Genomic DNA, 22,435 nt, shown 5'->3' on the forward strand with positions numbered 1-22,435 from the left:
GTTTCCCACAGATGTAACTATGACACAGTGATTGTGTAGTAGAAGGAGTGATGAATGAATTGATAATATCTGTTTAGAGATATGAGTAGGATAGAATATATTGTACTCGATTCCCACCAACTGAAATTCTGTCACATACTGGTGAAGTTTGTAGACATTAAAATCAGTTATGGAAATAAAAACATATTCCGATCAACTGGGATTCGTAAACGGAGAAATAACTTCATATCTAGCGTTAGATAACAAAACAAATCGATTGCTCTGACATTATGTCACACTATCTGATGTTCGTGCTTCAATTATCCTTATGTTAAGATTTAGTATTATGGTGAGATATCAGTGGGAACTCCACCTCAAAAGCTACGAGTATTGTTTGATACAGGATCCACTGACACATGGTTAGCTTCAAGGAAGTGTTGGTTTCTTGATATATTTTGTTGGATGTTTCCATTTTACGATAGCTCGAAATCGTTGACTTATGTAGCAGATGGTTGAAATTTTCATGTCAGTCATCTGGACAGTGATTTCAATGTATTATGCAGTGTAGACACCATAAATTTCTTCAGGGATCTGAGTTCTAGTAAAGCAATTCATCGATAGCATCTTTTCTATTACACGGTCGTTTGACTCCAATATGCCATACTTAAATCGTTTGGATGAACGTATGATTGAATTATTCTGTCGATATGTTTGTAAATAATGAAGATATGGAGAATGCCTGAATATATTTGAAAATATTTGAAGAAAACAAAATTAATATTTGAAGTTGTTATTTGTTTTATCTGTTGCCAAAGTCGTTGGAAAGTGTGCATAACTATCTACTCAACCTAGACTATTATATCCATATCGTAGGATATATGAATCTCAATGGATGACTGAGTGTACGGATATAGGAAGGATGAGAGATAAGAGATGAGTGTGGACATACGCTTACCGGGTCGTAGCAACTCGGCTAAGTGACAAATTTTCCCAATTTACTCAGTCTATAAACAAACGAAACTACGTAAACACTAGATCCATATTCGGGAAATTCTGAAGTATATTTGGGAATACTGGGATATTCCCATATTTCGACATCCGTCTAGTCGACATGCCAATTATTCCATCATATTTATCAGATAAGTAATCGAGATTAAATATACTCCTCACTTCAACAAACGCTTGATTCTGAATCTCCAACGAGTTTATCTATAACGGTATTTTATTTCGAAACATTCGCAATTCTTACTCGTATAGTGTCCAAACTCCAAAATCCAGAGTAATTACTGTCTAAATATTGGACATTAAAATTGGAACCACCTGCTACATAAGTCGACGATTTCGAGCTATCGTAAAACGAAAACATCCAACAAAATATATCAAGAAACCAACACTTCCTTGAAGCTAACCATGTGTCAGTGGATCCTGTATCAAACAATACTCGTAGCTTTTAAGGTGGAGATCACACTGATACATTATCTTAATTTTGATACACATTAGAAGCTGTTCCCATCATACAATGATTCACAGAATTGAAATGTGTTTCCTTAGTAATTCGAACCACTTTCTTGGTGATAGTGATGCACATTAAACAAGTATTGAATTACCACTATTAATCAGGTTTGTTTATAGTCAATCTTCTAGTTAATTTGATACATCTTTGTCAATAAAACATGATGAAAACTAAATAAAAATGACATAAACATCACTACGTTTCAGCATACTCAAACCGATTTCAATGATTCTATTCATAATTATCGGTTTCCTACCATATTTATATGGTGAGATTGTGAGAATTCCTCTCCACCCTTTGAAAAGATCTGATTCATTGGTGGGACTTGGTGCGACTTACTTTAAGCCTTCGACGAGAAAATGGAAGTATGAATGGAATAAGCAGAATACATCTACACCGGAACAATTGATTAATTATGAAAACGTAAGTGTATCAATCATGTTCATAGTATGAAATCCAACTTAATGTATATCTAATAAGCAACACGAAATATGAAGACTTTCATTCTTGTGTTTGAAATAAACTAAGTGGACTATTTTCCAAAAGTAACCACGATGACACAGCGACGTAGAAGTTGAAGTTATGGTGTTTAACTGTTGAAGTATGCCTGTGAAAATCGATACAACGGAATATTGCTCATTGATATAATTCTCAACAGGCAAAGTATCATAGATTCATTGAAAAATCCGGCAATTTAATCACCGATACAAATAACAAAATATCATGACCAGAAGTGCATATTATCTGAAAGTTATTTCAAATTAAAAGAATTTTTAAGGTATAGAAGAATAATTATTATTTGCATATCACACTGTCTAAATGTTGAATGCGAAATAATCTTTTAATTTAGCTTCAGTATTATGGTGAGATATCAGTTGGAACTCCACCTCAAAAGCTACGAGTATTGTTTGATACAGGATCCACTGACACATGGTTAGCTTCAAGGAAGTGTTGGTTTCTTGATATATTTTGTTGGATGTTTTCGTTTTACGATAGCTCGAAATCGTCGACTTATGTAGCAGATGGTTCCAATTTTAATGTCCAATATTTAGACAGTAATTACTCTGGATTTTGGAGTTTGGACACTATACGAGTAAGAATTGCGAATGTTTCGAAATAAAATACCGTTATAGATAAACCCGTTGGAGATTCGGAATCAAGCGTTTGCTGAAATGAGGAGTATATTTAATCTCGATTACTTATCTGATAAATATGATGGAATAATTGGCATGTCGAATAGACGGATATCGGAATATGGAAACATTCCAATGTTCCCGAATATACTAGCTAATGGTGTGAATATGAACCCAATATTTTCATTTTATTTAAATCGGTGAGTTTATAATACAAATTGTGTGATATTTTTCTATACGTCTTTGTATGTGATTCATTTTCTTAGTCATTAAATCTGTTGTATACACTAGCCTATTTGATGTATATATGCTGTGAGATTATTATCTAAATCAACATTTAAGTATATATATCAGATTCTGGGATGTACTGAAGTTAACTCTTGCACAACAGTTATTATTTTTAAGCTTATATATTTGAATTTCATGAGACGTGTATGTATGAATTGATAGCTCGATATTGTTGATCATCTCCATCTTATTTCTACAATTAGTGTACTTTTTAAAACGGATCTTATGAGAATTTTCTCTGGAGAGAGATATAACACCAACAAATTATTCATACATTGATCAGGTCTTAAGTAATTCATGGCAATGGCCGCTAGAATTTGAAATGAAACAAAAGTTTATTGTTTAGTAATTTATCATTATATACCTTAGACCTTAAATACATGTGAAATATTCTTTAAGTATCCGACGATTGTGTTAATGAATAAATGCTTCCTTTCAAAACAGTATTCAGAGAACCTAATATAAATTCACTTTATATGTTTACCTCATACGTATATGTATGTTCATAAACAGAATTAGAGAATTAAGAAAAGTAGTGACGTATTTATCGATCTTATATATCTCAAACGACTCAGATACCAAACAGCTCTTATTTTAGTACTGTTCAATTTTTCTGTTAGTTTTTCATAAATTGTCATTAGCTCAAAATGTAGATGTCCAAAACATAAAAGGCATGGTAAACACAAATAATATGTAACTGTTAAGTGATCCACTGAAATTCAGTTATAAAGAAGATCATCTTCTGAAACAGTAGAAAATTAGTTGAGTAGATAAAGTTAAAACGGTTAAGAATAACACTAGTTCTCGGAAACTTGTGAAATGTAAACCACACGAACATAACAGCTTTTCAGCAAGTTATATAATTGATTCGATTTATGCATAACTAGATTCCCAGTGTTTGATAATGAATCACAGTGAACTGCAGTTTTCAATATTCTATGTATTTCCTTTACTTCTGATTTTTTAATTTCAACCAATTATAGCAGGTTAAGCAATGAAAGTATGTCAAACATTTGTTTTGTAAAGAAACATTGTTTCATAAACCTAGAGATGCTTGTAATTGACCCAATGCACATCATTAATATTTACTTAAATCACTTAATCCGTTTTGATGGTATAACGAAAACACGAAGCTGATCTGAGAAAATGTAATGTATTTCCACAAAATCATTTCAGACTTAACAAGGCATTTTATTTGAAAATTGATAATGGTCAATTAAATGAAAGTTCAAATAAACTAAGTGATAATTGTAAATAAAAGAGAGCGAAAAGTAAGAGGCAACGAATAGGAAATCTAATAGTTGAATTCAAAAGTCGATTAGAGCTAGACAACCATGGAAAACCTGGAAGCACTTGAAATTCGTTTCGTCCTAGTACGACCCCGCTCGCGGGATTAGAAAGCAGGACCTATCGGTCTCACGCGCAAACATTTAACCTCTAGACCACTGAGTCGATTACTCCTGCCTTAGTGTATGTATTCATAAAAACGTGTAAATTGGTAAATCCAATGGGATCCGGCGTAATTTGTCATGCAATGTCTAGATCTATTTCAAATCATTTGCTTAGTCCGTTTAGTCAAAACCAGTTTAGCAGCATAAAATGTATTTTCAATAACTGCATTAAGTCTCTGTCTCCGGATAACACTGTTAGATTCTCCTCTAAAAGGAAAAAAGAGATATAAAAACACTTTCTTCGCAGCAAAATTAAAGGGAAGCTTTGTTGTTGAATGACTTTTGCATTTATTTATAAACTTGAGTGGATAATCGTTTGATATAAGTATATCTGTCTGCAATTTTGCATCTTCTGCAAACAAATCTGTAGTACAGATTCTTGATTTATATTAAGGAGGCACTTACCAAACCCCGCTTGTATTTAGAAGACCAGAAACTGTGGAGATTAAAATTTTGACCCGTTCGCGTTGGCTTTTATAAAGCTACCGCTTTATGGTTCAATCCTCCCTTCGACTCAAGAGTATATCTAAAAGGAGCAATTAGTTATTACTTTCTTCCTCATAGATCATTACGATATTACTCTGTACGCCATTGAGTTTATCTTCATCACATATGAATAATACATCATTCATGTATCACCTATACGGAGTTATCTCTCTGATGATCTCACTTATGATATTTTCAACATATAACATAAATACATCAGCTAAGAGATGTCGCGACGGGCTACACATAACAACACCATCAACTTGTCGAAAATGTTCACCTTCAAACGTGGATTAAACTTTCGGAACAAATAAATAAACTAGTTGTTTCAATTGTTGATCGAATAGGAAAAAGGGGGAAATTACTCCATACATGGTCACAAAAGAAATAACATTCTTAGTTTGAGGTACATTCGTAAAAAGCGTGTTTATGTCAAAGGAATGCATAGTTTTTCTTTAATATTAATGCCATCGGAAAGATCAGTTAGTTCACGGATCGAGTTTAGCAATTTGATAACCATTTTGCCAGTATATTTGTAAGTGAACAACAAATGGTCAATATCGGTCGTAATGGATTATTAAGTTTATGAATTTTATGTAATCCATATAAATTCGGGAGTACAGAACAGGTAGGCTTCAGTAAACTGAATTCCACTTTGTTTATAACATTCAGTTTAAGAAGCTTCATTAGATTGTAATTTACTCTGGATGTCAATAATCTAACATTAATATTAGATGAAACATCCATCAGGAACTCATCAAGTATAGATAGCATTTTTACCCCACAGTCACATTTATTCCCAACAAACACGCCAAAACATTTGTCAGGTTCAAAGACCACATTATCTGATCTAGCACAAGTCAAAATATACCTTCGTCTGATTTGCGAACCATGGAATTGGTTGGGAACCATAAAGTTCAAAGGAACATAGATTTTCTATTTGAGTATTGATCGTAAAATTAGAAATTTTAACCTGAGCAAATGAGAAGTAAATTCTGGGAGATAGAGCTTTTTTCTCAAATAAAAGTGACATCAATACAGCTTTTAAAACGTTGTTTAGAAAATGTCAAGGACAAATTCTTAAGTTTATAGAAGCCATGACGATTCGTAAATTAAAAACTCCCTTATATGTGCAGAAACAATTTGTAGTAATCTTAAATTTGTCCTAGTAATCCTTAAATCATTTTATGGCCCATGATTATGTGACGATTTCCTATTCGTTCCATACTATGTTAATTTTCTCTCTCTTTTATTTACAATTATCACTTAGTTTATTTGAACTTTCATTTAATTGACCATTATCAATTTTCAAATAAAATGCCTCGACAAGTTTATATTTTTATCAATATTAGGTTGTGTAGATAGTAAAGATTTTGGTTGAGATCATGAATCGACTAATGTTAGACAACCTTTGAAAACATGGAAGCACTGGAGGTAAGGCGTTCGCAAGCTAAACTGAAGCTATGCGTTTGAAACCCGTGAGTGGGATCATGGATGCACACTGCTGAGGAGTCCAACACTAAAACGAAATGACTGTCCAGTGCTTCCAGGATTTCAATAATGGTCTAACATTATTTGATTTATGATCTCAATCAAAAAAACAAGTTTATATTTCACCAGATTGTTTGAAGACTGGCGGAAATACATCACATTTTTTCAGGTCAACTCAATTTTGTCATCGTGTAAATGTATTTTATATCGCAAATGATGTAGATTTTGTTTTATATAAAGCATATGCATTAAAGACGGTGAACTACTAAATCATTTGTCACATAGACATTTACACAACGACATGATCATATACTGTGATTGGTTCTTACATCAGGTAAGATAGCGTCCAAACGACTAACTAGAGTTTATTATATTAACCTTGTCTTTCAGTGTATTACATTAGAAAAACTATCAATAATTAGACACAGATTCCTTATTTGTTGATAGGGAAAACGGTGAAGGAATCGGTGGTGAAATGGTACTTGGTGGTGTAAATCCTAAATATTTCAAGGGTGATTTTGAATATGTACCTACTATTCAAAATTATATGTGGACGATTCAAATGTTAAGGTAGTCGATTTTCACGTAATTTTAATTTGATGATCATGATATTTTTTTAACATCAATGGGAATTGAGAGAACACAGATTGGCACTTTACTCAGTTACTTACATCTGTTACCCTTCGTGGGTCATAGACTGCCGATCAGAATTCTCCAAGCAACTCTTTATTTAGCTGTCCTTTTTAGTTATTTCCACTTGCCATTCGTTCTTCAGATGTCTGCATCCAATTTCGTATGCAATGTGTTGTTTGGTCTACCTCAAGCAGAAGTGTTTAAGTTGATCCCAGTTTGATTATCACTAACCAATTTGTCAGATTGGGATTATAAAAGTATCCAATAAGTGCATCAGACATAAGGGGTAGTACTTTCAAGAGGACTACTTTTTATCAACGTACGTCTTTTCAATCATACCAATTAAGTGTTTATCGGAAGCACTCATTCCTACTTTGAAATACTTAAGAATGTTGATCAGTTACTAATTTCACTAGAATTCATACGAAGAAAATCTCTTTTCATAACATTAACAAATAATGTAATGTGTGAAAATATTCAGTTTTGCTCAAACTGCCATTAAGTTCAAACTGTAACCATAATATTCTTGTTCACAACACTATCATCCTGAAGGTACTGTAATTTGAATATGATTATTAAGTATCGGTTACAGATAGATGAATGTAGAATGGAATTCAAATGACTTTTGCATTGAATGAGTGTAATGGCTCAACAAGTGTTTCACTATTTCGGGGATGGGAAATAAACAGTGATTGAAATAAATAAGTCACTTGGATTGCATTATATGTTTGAAATGTGAATCTCAGTTAGTGTGTTTGTAGCAACAGTGAGACGCATCTAAATTATAGTTTCCGGTCAGGTTGAAGTGAATGTCCAATGTTAGTTACTGTTCGAATGACGGTTTAAAATGTATTCGAGTAATGTTGAACAATACTTTTGTTATATCTCGACGATAATATTGAGTGGTAACTGTTCGAATCTATTTATGGGCCAATAATATACATATACTTTTATTGTATAATTGTTAAGTAGCTGAACTGTGCACATTCATTAACTTGTTTTATGTTCAGTCTATTAATTACAGTCTTACACATTCACAGCCACATTCGGATAGATCTTGTACAAATGTTATTTTCTGTTTTGTGGTGCGTTTGGTTTGCATATAAACCCAATGTGTTTGAAATACATAATTCATATCGCAGAGGCTGAGATTGGTGTTCTGGACTCAACAGGTAGGGCTAGGTAGGAAGAGGGACAGATAAGGAGTCTAGACTGCTTGTACGGGTTTACGTGTCATTGGTTCGGTTGATAAATCACTGTTCTCTAATTGGTGGTATCATTCCGTCATATGTTAATAGGATACAAGGCAACGAGTTATAACGACTTTCCAAATAAAATCACAATAGTTTATCCCATCCTGTTTATCACTTCTTCACGTTCAATATTTCACATACTTTTCTTCTTACAAATGTCACTGTAATCCGAGATAGGTAATTGTTGAATGAAATATTTCAGGAACAGATATTATGTTACATTCGTATATCTTTATCGGAAAATATTCGTAATGATGGGTAAAACAGTCTTTATAAATATTTGTAATAAAATGTTTTATATATACATTTAGTTTGCAAATAAATGGGATAAACTTTTGCAACATATGTTCTGCTGTTATTGATACTGGAACATCTTTAATTATTGGACCAAATGAACAAGTGGAAAGAATCAATTCTTTACTTCATGCTTTTGATAATTTTGGAAGAAACGTCATTGACTGTGGTCGAATTGATATGCTCCCTTCGATTGAGTTCATATTTCATAGGAAAAAGTACATTCTGAAGCCACAACACTATGTAGTCAAGGTACATACAAGCAATTCATTTTGTCTTAAACAATGCTATTCACTGTACCAGTTATGAGATAGACATGTTTGATACAGAATTGTTTGTTAAAATTATGAAGTTCCAGTCAGTTTGAAGTTGTAATAGGTAAGATTGTTTTCAAAAGGTACATCTCAATGAACAGGTCAGTTTAATTCATATGAAACATTTATATGAAATTACTGGTGTATTTCACAACCGAAATTATGCAATCTACACTAAACTGCAGAGTCAGCGATTGACATATTTATACCACAGTAAATTTCCACGTCCGTTTGTTATCTGGCTAACTTAGATGGACGGATAACACTATCATAATATTTCTTTTTTGGGACACATGTAGAGGTAATTTATTAAAAATACAGCTATATGGAAATTTAAGAAACTGTTAATACAAATTTTATAGTAGTTTAGTCACAAAGAACACAAGTGGGGATAATCGAATGTTTTAGAACATAAAATTACAGAACATGTTATCAAAATCTGAGAGTCATACAGTAAATACTTCATTTGCAAAATATCAGTCAATCGTCTCAGACTTTATTGTTCCTTCGTTTCCACACCGATCATTCTCTGTTCTCATTCTGCTTTCTCCAATCTTCTTAACACTCTGTTGCCAGGTATTTCACTTTTGATTGATGATACATACTACTTATATCTATCTACATCAGTAGCACACACCACAATAGTACTTAAACCATTAGTGGATTAAGCTCATCATCGTTTACTGTGAATAGAAAACTAAAACATAGAATTTTTGTACATTATATAAAATATTCGTATTAAGAAAATTTAGGAGTAAAGAATGAGCTAAATGGACCACATCATTTTTAATTTTTAGTAAGCTGAGAGTGAGGGAGATTTTGTTGCAAATAACTGTTTTAAATAAAGTATATATGATGAAAAACGATCCACTGTGTGCATTACCAACTTAATACAATCATTTGAAACATTAAAGTTTATTGAATACGAAGTTTAAACTGATGTCAACATAATCCATGTGAAGTAATGTGAAGAAAGGCGATCTCAGAGAAAACATGAATCATTAGTTTCTTATTGAGTGATGTATATTACAATTTGTAATGAACAAATAACCAGATAGAGGAAATGATTGCTAATCTTTGAATAATCTTTCAGACGGTCACTATTCAGACCAACAAGATGGAAACAATTTGCTTCCATACTAATGTATTTTTTGTTCAATTACAGGAGACCGATTTCTTTAAAACAATTTGTTTGTCACCTTTTCAATCTCATTTTTCGTTACCTCCTAACTATTGGGTTCTTGGTGATGTTTTTATGGGAAAATTCTATACTGTATTCGATTTCGGTCAGAGAAGAATTGGACTGGCTGATGCTGTGGGAGCATAGAGATGAGCTCATTGACGAAAATAAATGGTTGTATGCAATAAAAAAGAAATAAATAAACAAATTGTTTGTGTCAATATACACGCATTGTGAAGTTGGTGTAAGAAGAAAAGGTGTATATCTATATATGTATATATGTTTAGTGTTAAATTTTTCGTAAGACGCTACTTATGAATTGTCTTGATAGAACATTTTTGTTACAAGGATTATAATAATTTGAGGTAGCAATTGGGAACCATTAATTTTCGATAGGAGGATTGCGATATCCTACTGAAGTATAAATAGTGTATCGTGGGGCGGTATAATATCTGTAGTGTCGGTAATTATGCCAAGCCCATATACCTTATTCGAGCTTCCGGACATCCCATTTTATTCATTCTACTCGAGCCATACTTTGACCTTGTTATTTATTCGCTTATCAATCTAGACTGTTTTTATATGAGCGTATATGTGTGTGCCCTTCTTATTCCATTAATCACATGTCTGTAGCTTTATTTTGTCTGACTATAAATATTGAGTAACGCTTGACAAAGATGGAGTTGGCTTCCCAGCCATCTTCCCTGCGTGTCATTTTGCTCTGTTCTATTACATTCACTTTACATACAAAATATATGTATTCAAAATCCCATTCTCGTTATTTGACTTATCTAAATTCCGTTATTGACTAACGTGATTTAGGTCGACGATGATATACGAGAAAAGGCGATAACAAACATCCATACAATATAAATTGGAGTCAGATCAACGGGCCACTAAATATCTATAAGGAGAGAGGTTTAGTAAACATGTTGAGTAAAAATAATAACTAAGCACTGTATGTTCTTAAAATTTCATCGGTGGAACAAAATGGAGTTATAAGTTTGATTATTTTTAAAGGGAGGATCGAGCTACAGGTAATAATAAATCAGAAAATAGTGGTATCGATTTTACTTCATTCACAGATTAACAAATTATTCAGAAGTTCCGAAAACTTACAAGTAATTCATAAGAAGTAAGAGTAAGGATGAGACGGTTTTATTTTTGGTAAAGTTATGCATGATAAAATTAAGGAGATCTACTTACTTGATAGCACCAATGTATGCAAACGATGGTTTATTTAGTATTGTGAAGACGACAATAAGGTTTAGTTAGACTCTCCACTTTCATAAAGGGTTGGGTTCAAGTATACTGGATGTGAATTCGTAGTTTATGGTAGAACCATCCCTAGGTATGCGTAGTGTTAATCACAGCAGTATTTATTTCGATCTATGTTTATTATTAATGTTGACGCTATTCAGAATGAAAGTGCATCATTCTAGGCGTAGTCGGGTACATAATTCGTGGATTAAAAGGTGAATCATATTTATAGAAGTTACGTTGTATGAAATACAGAATTAATTTACAGTCAGAAGTCGGTGTTCAGACCTTTCCTGAAAAGAACAAACTGTAGAAATACTTGGGTCTTAAATTCACAACTGCATGAAACCTAGATAACGCCTCCCTATTTATTGTAAAGTCAAAATAAAGTGGATGATTAATAAGGCGAATCTATCCACATTTATAAGTGTCAAGATCAAAATCCCATTTTCAGAACTACAAGGGGACTGTTGAGTTCAATACTTATACAGTCTTGTATACGGTTGGACTCACAACAAGAAAATAAATACACTACATCAAGATTGGCCAAAATACAGAGAAGGTGTAAACATACAAGACTAATCACAAATCACACTCGTATGTATATTAGTTAGACATTTCACCTCTAACAGAAATAGGCTCATTAAATCCTGACTCAAATGTCAGTGTTAACTATCGCTTATAGAATCTGTTTGATGAATTCGTACTATTACAAATTCAAGAGTGAAGATAAACATACTTACCTACTTATTCACACCTGTGACCCCTCGTGAATCATAGGCAGCGAATCACAGTTCTTTAACCAACTCTTTATTCGGATCTACTGTTCACTTGTTTCCAAGTGTTAATTATTCTTTTGTTGTCTGCATCCAATTCTTTGTGCAATATGTTGTTTGGTTTGCCTCTTCTCCCTGAATCTTCAGGATTTGCAGTTCAGGTTTGCCTCATGATGTAGTTTTATGATTACTGAAATGTATATACAGTGTTTACACAAAACTATTAGACTTTTGGTTAGATAACGATTCAACGACTAAAGGAGATATGGATGCCAGCAACAATGGGACATATCACACTTAGACGCTCAGAATACAAATTATCAGGGTATATTTATAGGAATATTCGTCAATATTAGAGCGAATACTTTGACAGAAGTTGGGCGCCGGGTATATAGAAGACATCATTTGTATATCTTCTGATAGGACGGGACCTAAATGTATAAAAATCAAAGCACGCAAGCAAAGGTATAAAAATTTCGTAATACCTTACCTAGTAGATATACTGTGTGACAAACAGGCTGTTGGAGATGACCTAGTCGATAACCTGTATTCTTATACATGTCTCTAATTGAAAAGTTGTATAGATTCACGTAATTTTTCACCTTTTCCTTTTTTGTTTTGTAAAAGAAACTTGTGCTGTGAATTCTATATTGTACCGAAATAAAATATTGAATAAAGCCATTAACAATAATAAAATAATCTTAGCGATTGAAACTTAAATAATTCCAACGTTACGTCCAGTAAACTTGTCTGAACCTCTTCTGGGTAATAATCAAAATCAAAATTTTCAAAGAATATATAATGTTTAACAATCAAATCAAAACTTCATTGTGTTTATCCAATCATATTTAGATGTTGGTTTTAGTAAGTAGGATAACATGAGTCAGTTATACGCGGATTATGTGAAAAGTCCACAATCTGAAGATAACTGAATGAATTGTTTGTTTGTGTATGTTTAATTTTCAGGTTTTGGCACATAAAATAAAGATTGATAGCGGAAGCGCCGGGTTAATAAGAGCTAATAAGAGTTCTAGTGAGTAGTCGTGACCAGTAGAGCTAATCCAAGTCAGATTGAAACAGGTATCTACCTCAGTAGAATGGCAAATGTTGGCGCGATTTCGTAGATTGGTTGGAGTTAGACAATAACATCGTTGGATACCGGCTCAGTGGTTTGGAGGTTAAGCGTTCGTGAGCTAGACTGAAGGACCTGCGTTCGAGTCCCGCGGGTGGGATCGGGGATGCGCACTGCTGAGGGTACCCATACTAGGACAAAATGGCCATCCAGTGACTCCAGGTTTTTAATTGTGGTCTGATGTCAATCGATTCATGATCTCAATCAAAAACGAATAAGAACAGCCTGAATGGAAACGGTATTCAACTAGCTACCACATGGCAAATGTTCATTCACAAGTAATCGGACTCTTTCTCTATCCAACCTGTTTATTTCATATGCATCATTATTCTGACAGAAATCAATCTGGGTTATTTTAGCAATACAATTATGTATTTGATGGTTCGCACTTTACATGCACATTGACTACTCACAAAAATTTCAACCTCAACTTGCACTTTTTATAAAACAAATTAACACCGAATATTAACTATTAATAACTCAGTCTTACACATACATACACATATAATTCATTCAGTCATTTATTTTGATATTGTGAACTTTTCACATGATCCTCATATAGCTGACTCATGTTATTGTACTTACTAAAGTCAACATCTGAATACGATTGAATAGCACAGTATAGACTTGATTTGATTGTTAAACACTATACATTTCTTTAATGATTTTCACTTTGGTTATTACCCTGAAGAGGTTCAAACAAGATTGCTGGATGAAACTATGGAATTATTTTAAATTACAATCGCTGAGATTATTTCAAATACAATTTTCACATATAATATCAGTGTGTATGTTTGTGAAAAAGAAATAACGATTATGTTTGCGTTCAGGTTATCAGAAAAGGACAATGTTGGTGTAAATACTTGATGGTGAGTGTCAATGCAGTAATATGGTTTAATGACTAGTTATTCATTAAAACTGAAAAGGACAATCACATATAAATCTGAAGTTTATTCGACATTATGAGACCCAGGTTGATATTTTAGTCACGATTTTAGTTTGAAAGACAGAAGTATTTAAACGGTCTTCGTTCGTGTCTAGTTTAAATGCTGGATATGTTTAGGTGAATTCGTGACTTCCCGACATTTGGCTTAGTGCCTATTCTTTCGGCAAACGATTTCTAAAGTAAAGAAACACGTTTAATTCAACTAATGAAATGAATGTCACTCCACCTCACTACACATAAATTCATGGTTAATTGAAGACTTCATTTTCTAACGAATTTCTCAGTGAGATATTTTAAATCTCTTTTCTCACATGAAGTAAATGTTCATTCATTCACATTAACAAATTCGCAGCAGATTTTTCAATTGAAGGTGGTTATGAATAATAGATATTTTGCACCTGAACATCTTTTGTGTTTTATATATATATGGTTGTGGATGTATATGTCAATCAGCTTTGATTCAGTTGGCAATAACTACAAACATATTTGTAAGCATGTCATAAGTATGTTGTATGTTGTATAGTAAAACGACAAGTGTCGTAAAAGCACAAGTGAATAATAATATCCATATTTTGAGACGGGGATAAAACAACTAGGTGAAAACGAATTTTGTGTCTTAATTGTGACTCCACTTTGAAATAATTTCATCACTTTATGTAAATTGTTGCACTTCCTAATGACACATTAAAACATATGCTTCCATTCTTTTATAGAATGTGGAGTTGTTAGTGGAAGTGTAGAATGATAACTGAACTGCATGGAACACGTTGATTGATGGTTTAGATTACTGATGTAATATGTTTCTTTCGCAAACAAATTTTACAAATGCAAGATCACATACAAATAAAAACTTGTATGAACTACATGGTATTCATACAGAATTCATGCACATCATGCACAGCAACATGATAAAAAAATTAAAATAATAGCAATGGCGTGTATTTAACATTCAAAAGTTTGATTTAAACAAAGCATCTTACTGACTGTTTACAACTTGTAACATTTGGATTATCAGATCTACTGTAACAATGCAATTGGTATGCTGAAGATATAAAAAATCGAACTACAAACAGAATTTTCGCCATCAACTGAACTGATGTCGTTTCACATCTGAATATTAATAAACTTAATAATGCTTTAGGTACACTTTACCTAGTGGAAATGTCAGTCTTAATGATTTGCCTGAAATTCCATTCTTTGGTCAAGTTCATATAAGCATCACCTCAAACATTAGTAATCAAAATATCTTATTTGAATAAAAATCTGGTTATCAGCAAAGCTTTAATCATTTATTGAAAATATTAGAATAGTATAGAATAAAACAAAGTGACGAAGAATAAAAATAATCTTTATGAGTCTGAGTAGATAATGCACGAATATGTTCATGCATCTAGATATATTTTGATCCAACTGTTGTTGGATAGTGTACGTTGATTGTCTGTCATGTCATTATATTATTATTATTATTATTATTATTACTATATAAAACGTGACTTTAATTTTTTGAAAGACAATGTAAACATCAGTCAAAGAGCAACTTCAAATTATTTATCACCATCACGAAATTATACACCGAATTCAAACTAATATTGTAGTGAACAAGTGGGGATAATCGAATGTATTAGAACATAAAATTGCAGAACATGTAAGTAAGATCTGAGAACCATATAGTAAATACTTCATTTGCAAAATATCAGTCAATCGTTTCAGACTTTATTGTCCTTCGTTTCCACACCAATCATTCTCTGTCCTTGTTCCTTGTTAGATGTAACCCGTAAATTATCATGCCTAAGAGTTAATTTGAACTTATCATCATATATTTACTAATTAATTACAATCAACGTATAATAGTTGCCTAAAAAAGTTTTTTATTATTAACACAGACAAACATGTAACTAGAATAGTAAGCGTAGTTAAGTCGGCATTGAAAAATAGAAGTTTCTAATGAAAGTTGAAGAAAGTAATAAATACCGAATCGGTATCGGTATATGAAATACAATGAAAATGAAGTGCTTTTATCAATAAACCAGTGATTATTACTATTCGACAATATAAAAATTACATAAAATAGATATTGAGAGAATTAACTTAAGTGTCATTTATTTCAACGGCATTGAACTAAAAGGTATATTGAAAATTTTGTTAAAAGTAAATTAGAACTAAGTCAAAAATATAATTTTTATACTTAGTTGATAAAAATGTAACTATGTGGGCGGTTTCATAAGATTAGGGGTTAAGGTAATACTTTGTAGTGTATTAAAATTTAAATAACACTGGGATAAACCTGAGGGGGATGGTGGATGCGCACTGCTGAGGAGTCCCATATTAGGATGAAACTGCCGTCCACTGCTTCCAGGTTTTCCATTGTGGTCTAGTTTCAATTGACTCATGAATTCAACTATTAAATTACTATAATATCCACAAAACCCTTCTCTGATCATAAATGATTATTGAAAATATTCATCCAGTTGAAGTCAATGCATGAATAAAAATTAGCTTTATTCATGAGAAAAAGTAAGCAAGATTTTGGTATATCATAAATGTTTACTTCTTTCATATTTAAAGTATATTAGCAACAACTCTCCTTCAATCCATTTCGATTAAGGCTAATTTTGGTTAAGACCTTTTATTAACTTATTTAACAGACAATGTTATTAAAACAGTAACAATTCGCATATTTTTTCGTACTATTTATGATCACATGTGACAGCCTACGCACATATCTCTCAAACTTAAATGTTGATAGCTTAAATATTGCTCGATGATCCATTCTCTTCACCACGTATATATGTACTCGAATCTTATTTATTGCCTTTGCCTTACTGTGCTCTTATGAGATTTGACTACAAATTCGACCCTGTATTCTCTCGCACACACATCATTCTCTTCTCTGCTTCATATCCTCTCAATAGGTTTGTAGCTTTGTCATCCATACTATCCGTTAATAAACTGTAGTCGCCGCTTCATATCGACTTCTGATTTCAAATACCGTTGGGATTTATAATAATAACGGTTATCAAGGTGATCGATAAGCGAGGCTAAGCCATTACAATCTACGCAGGTTTATAATGAAATAGAGTGGATTCCATTAGAAGTGAAGTTTAAATAAATGTCTATAAAATTCATGTGGACTACTGTGTTAATTAACATAAAATGTTAGTAAACATGAAGCATATACTTTCACACCGACGATTAAGTTTCACCATTCAATAAACGTGGAAGCGAAGGAACGATGAATTTACTAACTATTTAATATTTCATTCTTTCAGGAGTTATAATTTCAACCAATGAGAACAAAACAACATAGTTTTTTATTTCTATTTTTCTTGTTCGATTACAGAATGTCAGGTGGTTCGAAACACTATGTACATCACCATTTGAATTCGATGATCATTATATCCTTGGTAATGTTCTTATGGAAAGATTCTATACTGTATTTGATTTCGGTCAGGAACGTATTGGATTGATTTATATTTTAAATCACAAGAATTAACTGGACAAATCTTAATTGCATATGCAATACATCGCGAATTTACGTTTTAGAAATCCTCATGCAATTGCTAACTCTGAACAAATGATATTTTGAAATTTTACATACGATATGTTGTATTAGCTATTTTCATTCAAACTATAAACGTGTTAAAAGCACGAATCAACTTGTTACATACTGCCTTAACTGTGTTTTGGTGTCTTACAAAAAAAAACTTATTATAGATAGAAATTCAAGACAAGAAGTTTCTTGTCTATAAAAATAGTCAACCTTATACTATGTATTTGAGTTTGTTACTAACATTTTCGGTAAAAGATTGGACTTAATAGTAATTATTTTGTTCGTTTGAATGATAAATTACAACTAATAGTTCCAACAACTAATGAACAGCACTTCTTGTCCAGCTAATCATATATAATAGAACATTGACTCTATAATCAGTTACTAACGTTGCTTCGGATTTCATTTGAGAGAAGAATAAGACGTTTGTTCTTATGTCAGAACTAAAAATAATAACAAATGAGTGTTCACAAGTTGTTCACAATCTACATATCCAAGCATTACTGGAGTTTGTTATGCATCGTTTTGTTACTTGTCCATAGCCATACCCAGAATAGAAAACACCTCGAAACTAGATTAACCCCTCCAGTAACGCCTACTTAATTAAATTTTGTTCGTTGAGATACTGTTATTACTCAGTAACCTAGGAAAAATAAGTTGTAGGATTTAATTTGTCCTACAGATATACTACTAGAACCGTAAACGCGATACTAACGAGCACAGAGTCTATGTGAAAGCTATAGTCAGAACAAGGACAACTTGGCTTTAAACTTTATCTGTTCCAACCAATATTACGTGTCTTATCGAAATGAGTAAAATTATGAGTCACATTAATATAATAGGATAATAATGTCTTTCAATTGGAAGGTCACATCAGACCAGATCAACGTGGTGGTCACTTAAAAACGATTTATTGGTTACTTATGGTCATAACTAACAGAAGTATAATAAAGAGCAGTAACCACCGCGTCTGAGGAAGTAGTGGATTCATTTGGTTGCTCTATTCACATCCACGTATGACTCTTGGGTAAGCTTCTGAACATTCATATCAGGAGCAGTGAAATTATTCAGCTACCTAAAGTAAAAGTCCTGTTTACCTCAACTAGATTTAGTAAAGTATACTACATCAATATTCTTCATGAGTAACACATATTTCCGAAACACACAACACTCAAGAAAATATAAAATATTTAGTACAGAAGAATTGAACAGAATTTGTTTGTTTGATGGTAATGCTTAGAATTCCATTTGAATTTCTTTTGACTGAACAGTCTAAAATTGGTATGTCATTGTTTTCATTTTGTATCAGGAATAGAATTTTTAAATGAACTTAGAAAGTATTTATCAGTTTTGAAATGTTTCTTATGAATATTTTTCAATCATGACAAATTTATCATCTACAGACCTCAGCTAAATGTGTGGTTTAATTTTGCTGACAAAGATAAACACTTAGTATGTGACAAAAATAAGTTAGCGAAAATCCTGGATACAGGGGATCTCATGGTCAGTTCATTAACCAGTTTGTATTAAACCTCTTTGAGGGTAACAGCAAATGAATTTAGATATCGTGTAAAGGATTTCACGATTAAATTAATGTTCATAGGGCATTTTCTAGATTAAGTAATATCATTAATCAACTTATCACTAGTTAATTGTAGAGATTTGTATCAGAATACTAGTGTATAAACGTTTTGATGATTGATTACAAAATTTTTACTTAATATCACATAAATGTTTAGTGGTATCGTGTAAATTATATCGAATTGGCTTCAGTGTACTGCATAAATATTTAGATAAATCATCTACTCAGGTGTTTGTTGAGCTAACCATGGGCCTTAGTGAGAAATGAAATTTCTGAATTTTTAACAAATCATAGTAGCGTAAAGTAAACCATGAAAAGAAGTTAATGAATGTCTTTATCTCTTTTAAAAGTTCTCTTGTCCCTAGATTATCTTTATTCTCATTAATCTTTAGAGTTTTGTACCGATCGTCCCCAGAAATTCAGTGAGCACATACACAAGAGTGTTTTCATCATAATCCTAAATGGAGTGCATGGACTGTGATCTATGAATCTTCATCATTGCATGCATTTTATGCTGCATAGGAACTATTTTTAGAAGTTAAATACAGAAGAAAGTGATGATACTGTAACACAGGAATAAAATATAATTGGAAATGTAAGTAATACTTTTTGCACACATTAAATAATGTTTAGGTTAACACAAATAAAGAATGGGAATCAACCTCACAGTTGATTGGATACGTCTTTTTCAACATGGAGTTACGAACAACATACTTAAATGAATCTATTGATTATTCTCTTTTCATTGCTATATTTACTTGGTGAAATTTTTGAAGTGCCTATCTACCCGGTAAAAAGACCTAGTTCATGACTTGGATTTCATACGAATTACTTTGTGACTTCATTGAGAAAATGGATGAATGGAGGTAGTAAGTGGAATGCATCTACATCAGCACAACTCATTAATCATTTATATGTACGTGCAGTAATAGTACTTTTATATATTTATATATATATATATATATATATATATATATATGCAAGAACAGGTCAGAGGTTGATTGGTGTTAAAATTAAAGAAACAATTCAGGATGAGTGGTGTTATAGTTGAAAATGGTCCTAAGGTATTATTTTGTTTTTTAATTTTTTTTTCTGTAGACATGTTTGTAAAGAATGATGAAATTATGATACAATGAACACATTTGTTATACCTGAATTATCCTATTCTTAAGGAAAAATATTGTATTTTCCAGGATGGTATTCATGTCTTCTCTTTGTGTAGTGGTTTCAATAATTTAGATAACTATATAGCCAATTTATAGTATGATAAATTCTTTGTGGTCATGATGAACCATAGAGGAATTATTAGTTTATGTGTATTCAGGAGATCGAAAGTGATAGGCAGATAGTACTTTTTGCTTCCACATCGTTATAAGTTATACTATCAACGATTTTCTACTCTAGAGGTTCCGTGAGATGTTATTTAACTATGTTTTCATTTGTCACATAAATATTTCGTTTTGATTTCTCGATAAGAATTCTTGAAAAACTATTCAAATTATATAGTGTTTTGTGCACATATCCTCTTCCATTCATCATAACAACGCTTTAATCTTATTACGACGATATTATAAATATCTCATAAATGCGTCATTGCTAATCTGTGGCGTAAATTTATGTTGACTGATTATGAATGAATTTGTTTGAAGCACTGACCATTTTGATTCAAATCAAGTTAATTTATGAGATCATTAAGTTTAAAGTCAGTGAATTGGCAGAACATGTTTACGAATTGCAATTTTCATCACTATTCTAATGATGTAATTCAGAATGCAATATGACTTGATTGTGCACTCATTTGATTTCTAATACATAAAATATTTCTTCGTTATTCGTACAGGACTGGGATCTAAGTACAATTTTCTGTATTTTCAAAAAATTAGACAACCAAATCTCAAAGACGTTAAACAAGCTAGTCAGAGCAGGAGAAATAACAAAACAAGAACAATGGAGAATGAAATCCAACGGACCAGTACTTCCTCGATTCTACGGTAGACCCTAAATACACAAACCAAACATTCCACTACGTCCAATTTATATATATATATATATATATATATATATATATATATATATATATATATATATATATATATATATATATATATAAGTACTATTACTGCACGTACATATAAATGATTAATGAGTTGTGCTGATGTAGATGCATTCCACTTACTACCTCCATTCATCCATTTTCTCAATGAAGTCACAAAGTAATTCGTATGAAATCCAAGTCATAAACTAGGTCTTTTTACCGGGTAGATAGGCACTTCAAAAATTTCACCAAGTAAATATAGCAATGAAAAGAGAATAATCAATAGATTCATTTAAGTATGTTGTTCGTAACTCCATGTTGAAAAAGACGTATCCAATCAACTGTGAGGTTGATTCCCATTCTTTATTTGTGTTAACCTAAACATTATTTAATGTGTGCAAAAGTATTACTTACATTTCCAATTATATTTTATTCCTGTGTTACAGTATCATCACTTTCTTCTGTATTTAACTTCTAAAAATAGTTCCTATGCAGCATAAAATGCATGCAATGATGAAGATTCATAGATCACAGTCCATGCACTCCATTTAGGATTATGATGAAAACACTCTTGTGTATGTGCTCACTGAATTTCTGGGGACGATCGGTACAAAACTCTAAAGATTAATGAGAATAAAGATAATCTAGGGACAAGAGAACTTTTAAAAGAGATAAAGACATTCATTAACTTCTTTTCATGGTTTACTTTACGCTACTATGATTTGTTAAAAATTCAGAAATTTCATTTCTCACTAAGGCCCATGGTTAGCTCAACAAACACCTGAGTAGATGATTTATCTAAATATTTATGCAGTACACTGAAGCCAATTCGATATAATTTACACGATACCACTAAACATTTATGTGATATTAAGTAAAAATTTTGTAATCAATCATCAAAACGTTTATACACTAGTATTCTGATACAAATCTCTACAATTAACTAGTGATAAGTTGATTAATGATATTACTTAATCTAGAAAATGCCCTATGAACATTAATTTAATCGTGAAATCCTTTACACGATATCTAAATTCATTTGCTGTTACCCTCAAAGAGGTTTAATACAAACTGGTTAATGAACTGACCATGAGATCCCCTGTATCCAGGATTTTCGCTAACTTATTTTTGTCACATAC

At 32.0% G+C, this 22,435-nt stretch overlaps 1 protein-coding gene across 2 annotated transcripts; it reads left to right on the top strand.

The window, feature by feature from the left end:
- The first annotated feature begins 1,641 nt into the window (after nucleotides 1–1,641).
- MS3_00005500 (uncharacterized protein) lies at nucleotides 1,642–17,974 on the top strand. 2 transcript variants are annotated; one of them, XM_051213572.1, is made up of 6 exons: nucleotides 1,642–1,915; nucleotides 2,343–2,585; nucleotides 2,626–2,825; nucleotides 8,539–8,899; nucleotides 8,937–14,052; nucleotides 17,470–17,974. In XM_051213572.1, the coding sequence occupies exons 1-4, from the start codon at nucleotides 1,718–1,720 to the stop codon at nucleotides 8,828–8,830; spliced, it is 933 nt and encodes a 310-aa protein (XP_051069562.1). In that variant the 5' UTR covers nucleotides 1,642–1,717; the 3' UTR covers nucleotides 8,831–8,899; nucleotides 8,937–14,052; nucleotides 17,470–17,974. The 2 variants fall into 2 exon arrangements, with proteins under 2 accessions (XP_051069562.1, XP_051069561.1); XM_051213573.1 differs by lacking the exon at nucleotides 17,470–17,974 and adding an exon at nucleotides 6,789–6,911 and having other exon boundaries at nucleotides 8,539–8,773; nucleotides 10,001–14,052.
- The last annotated feature ends 4,461 nt before the right edge of the window (nucleotides 17,975–22,435 follow it).

This window comes from Schistosoma haematobium, chromosome 3, assembly GCF_000699445.3.
Source record: "Schistosoma haematobium chromosome 3, whole genome shotgun sequence".
NCBI lineage: Eukaryota > Metazoa > Platyhelminthes > Trematoda > Strigeidida > Schistosomatidae > Schistosoma > Schistosoma haematobium.

Coding starts and splice junctions, on each gene's coding strand:
- MS3_00005500 (XM_051213573.1), top strand. CDS start 1,718: ATGATTCTATTCATAATTATCGGTTTCCTACCATATTTATATGGTGAG. Junction 2,586..2,625: donor GGAGTTTGGACACTATACGA/GTAAGAATTGCG, acceptor ATACCGTTATAG/ATAAACCCGTTGGAGATTCG. Junction 2,826..6,788: donor TTTTCATTTTATTTAAATCG/GTGAGTTTATAA, acceptor ATTTGTTGATAG/GGAAAACGGTGAAGGAATCG.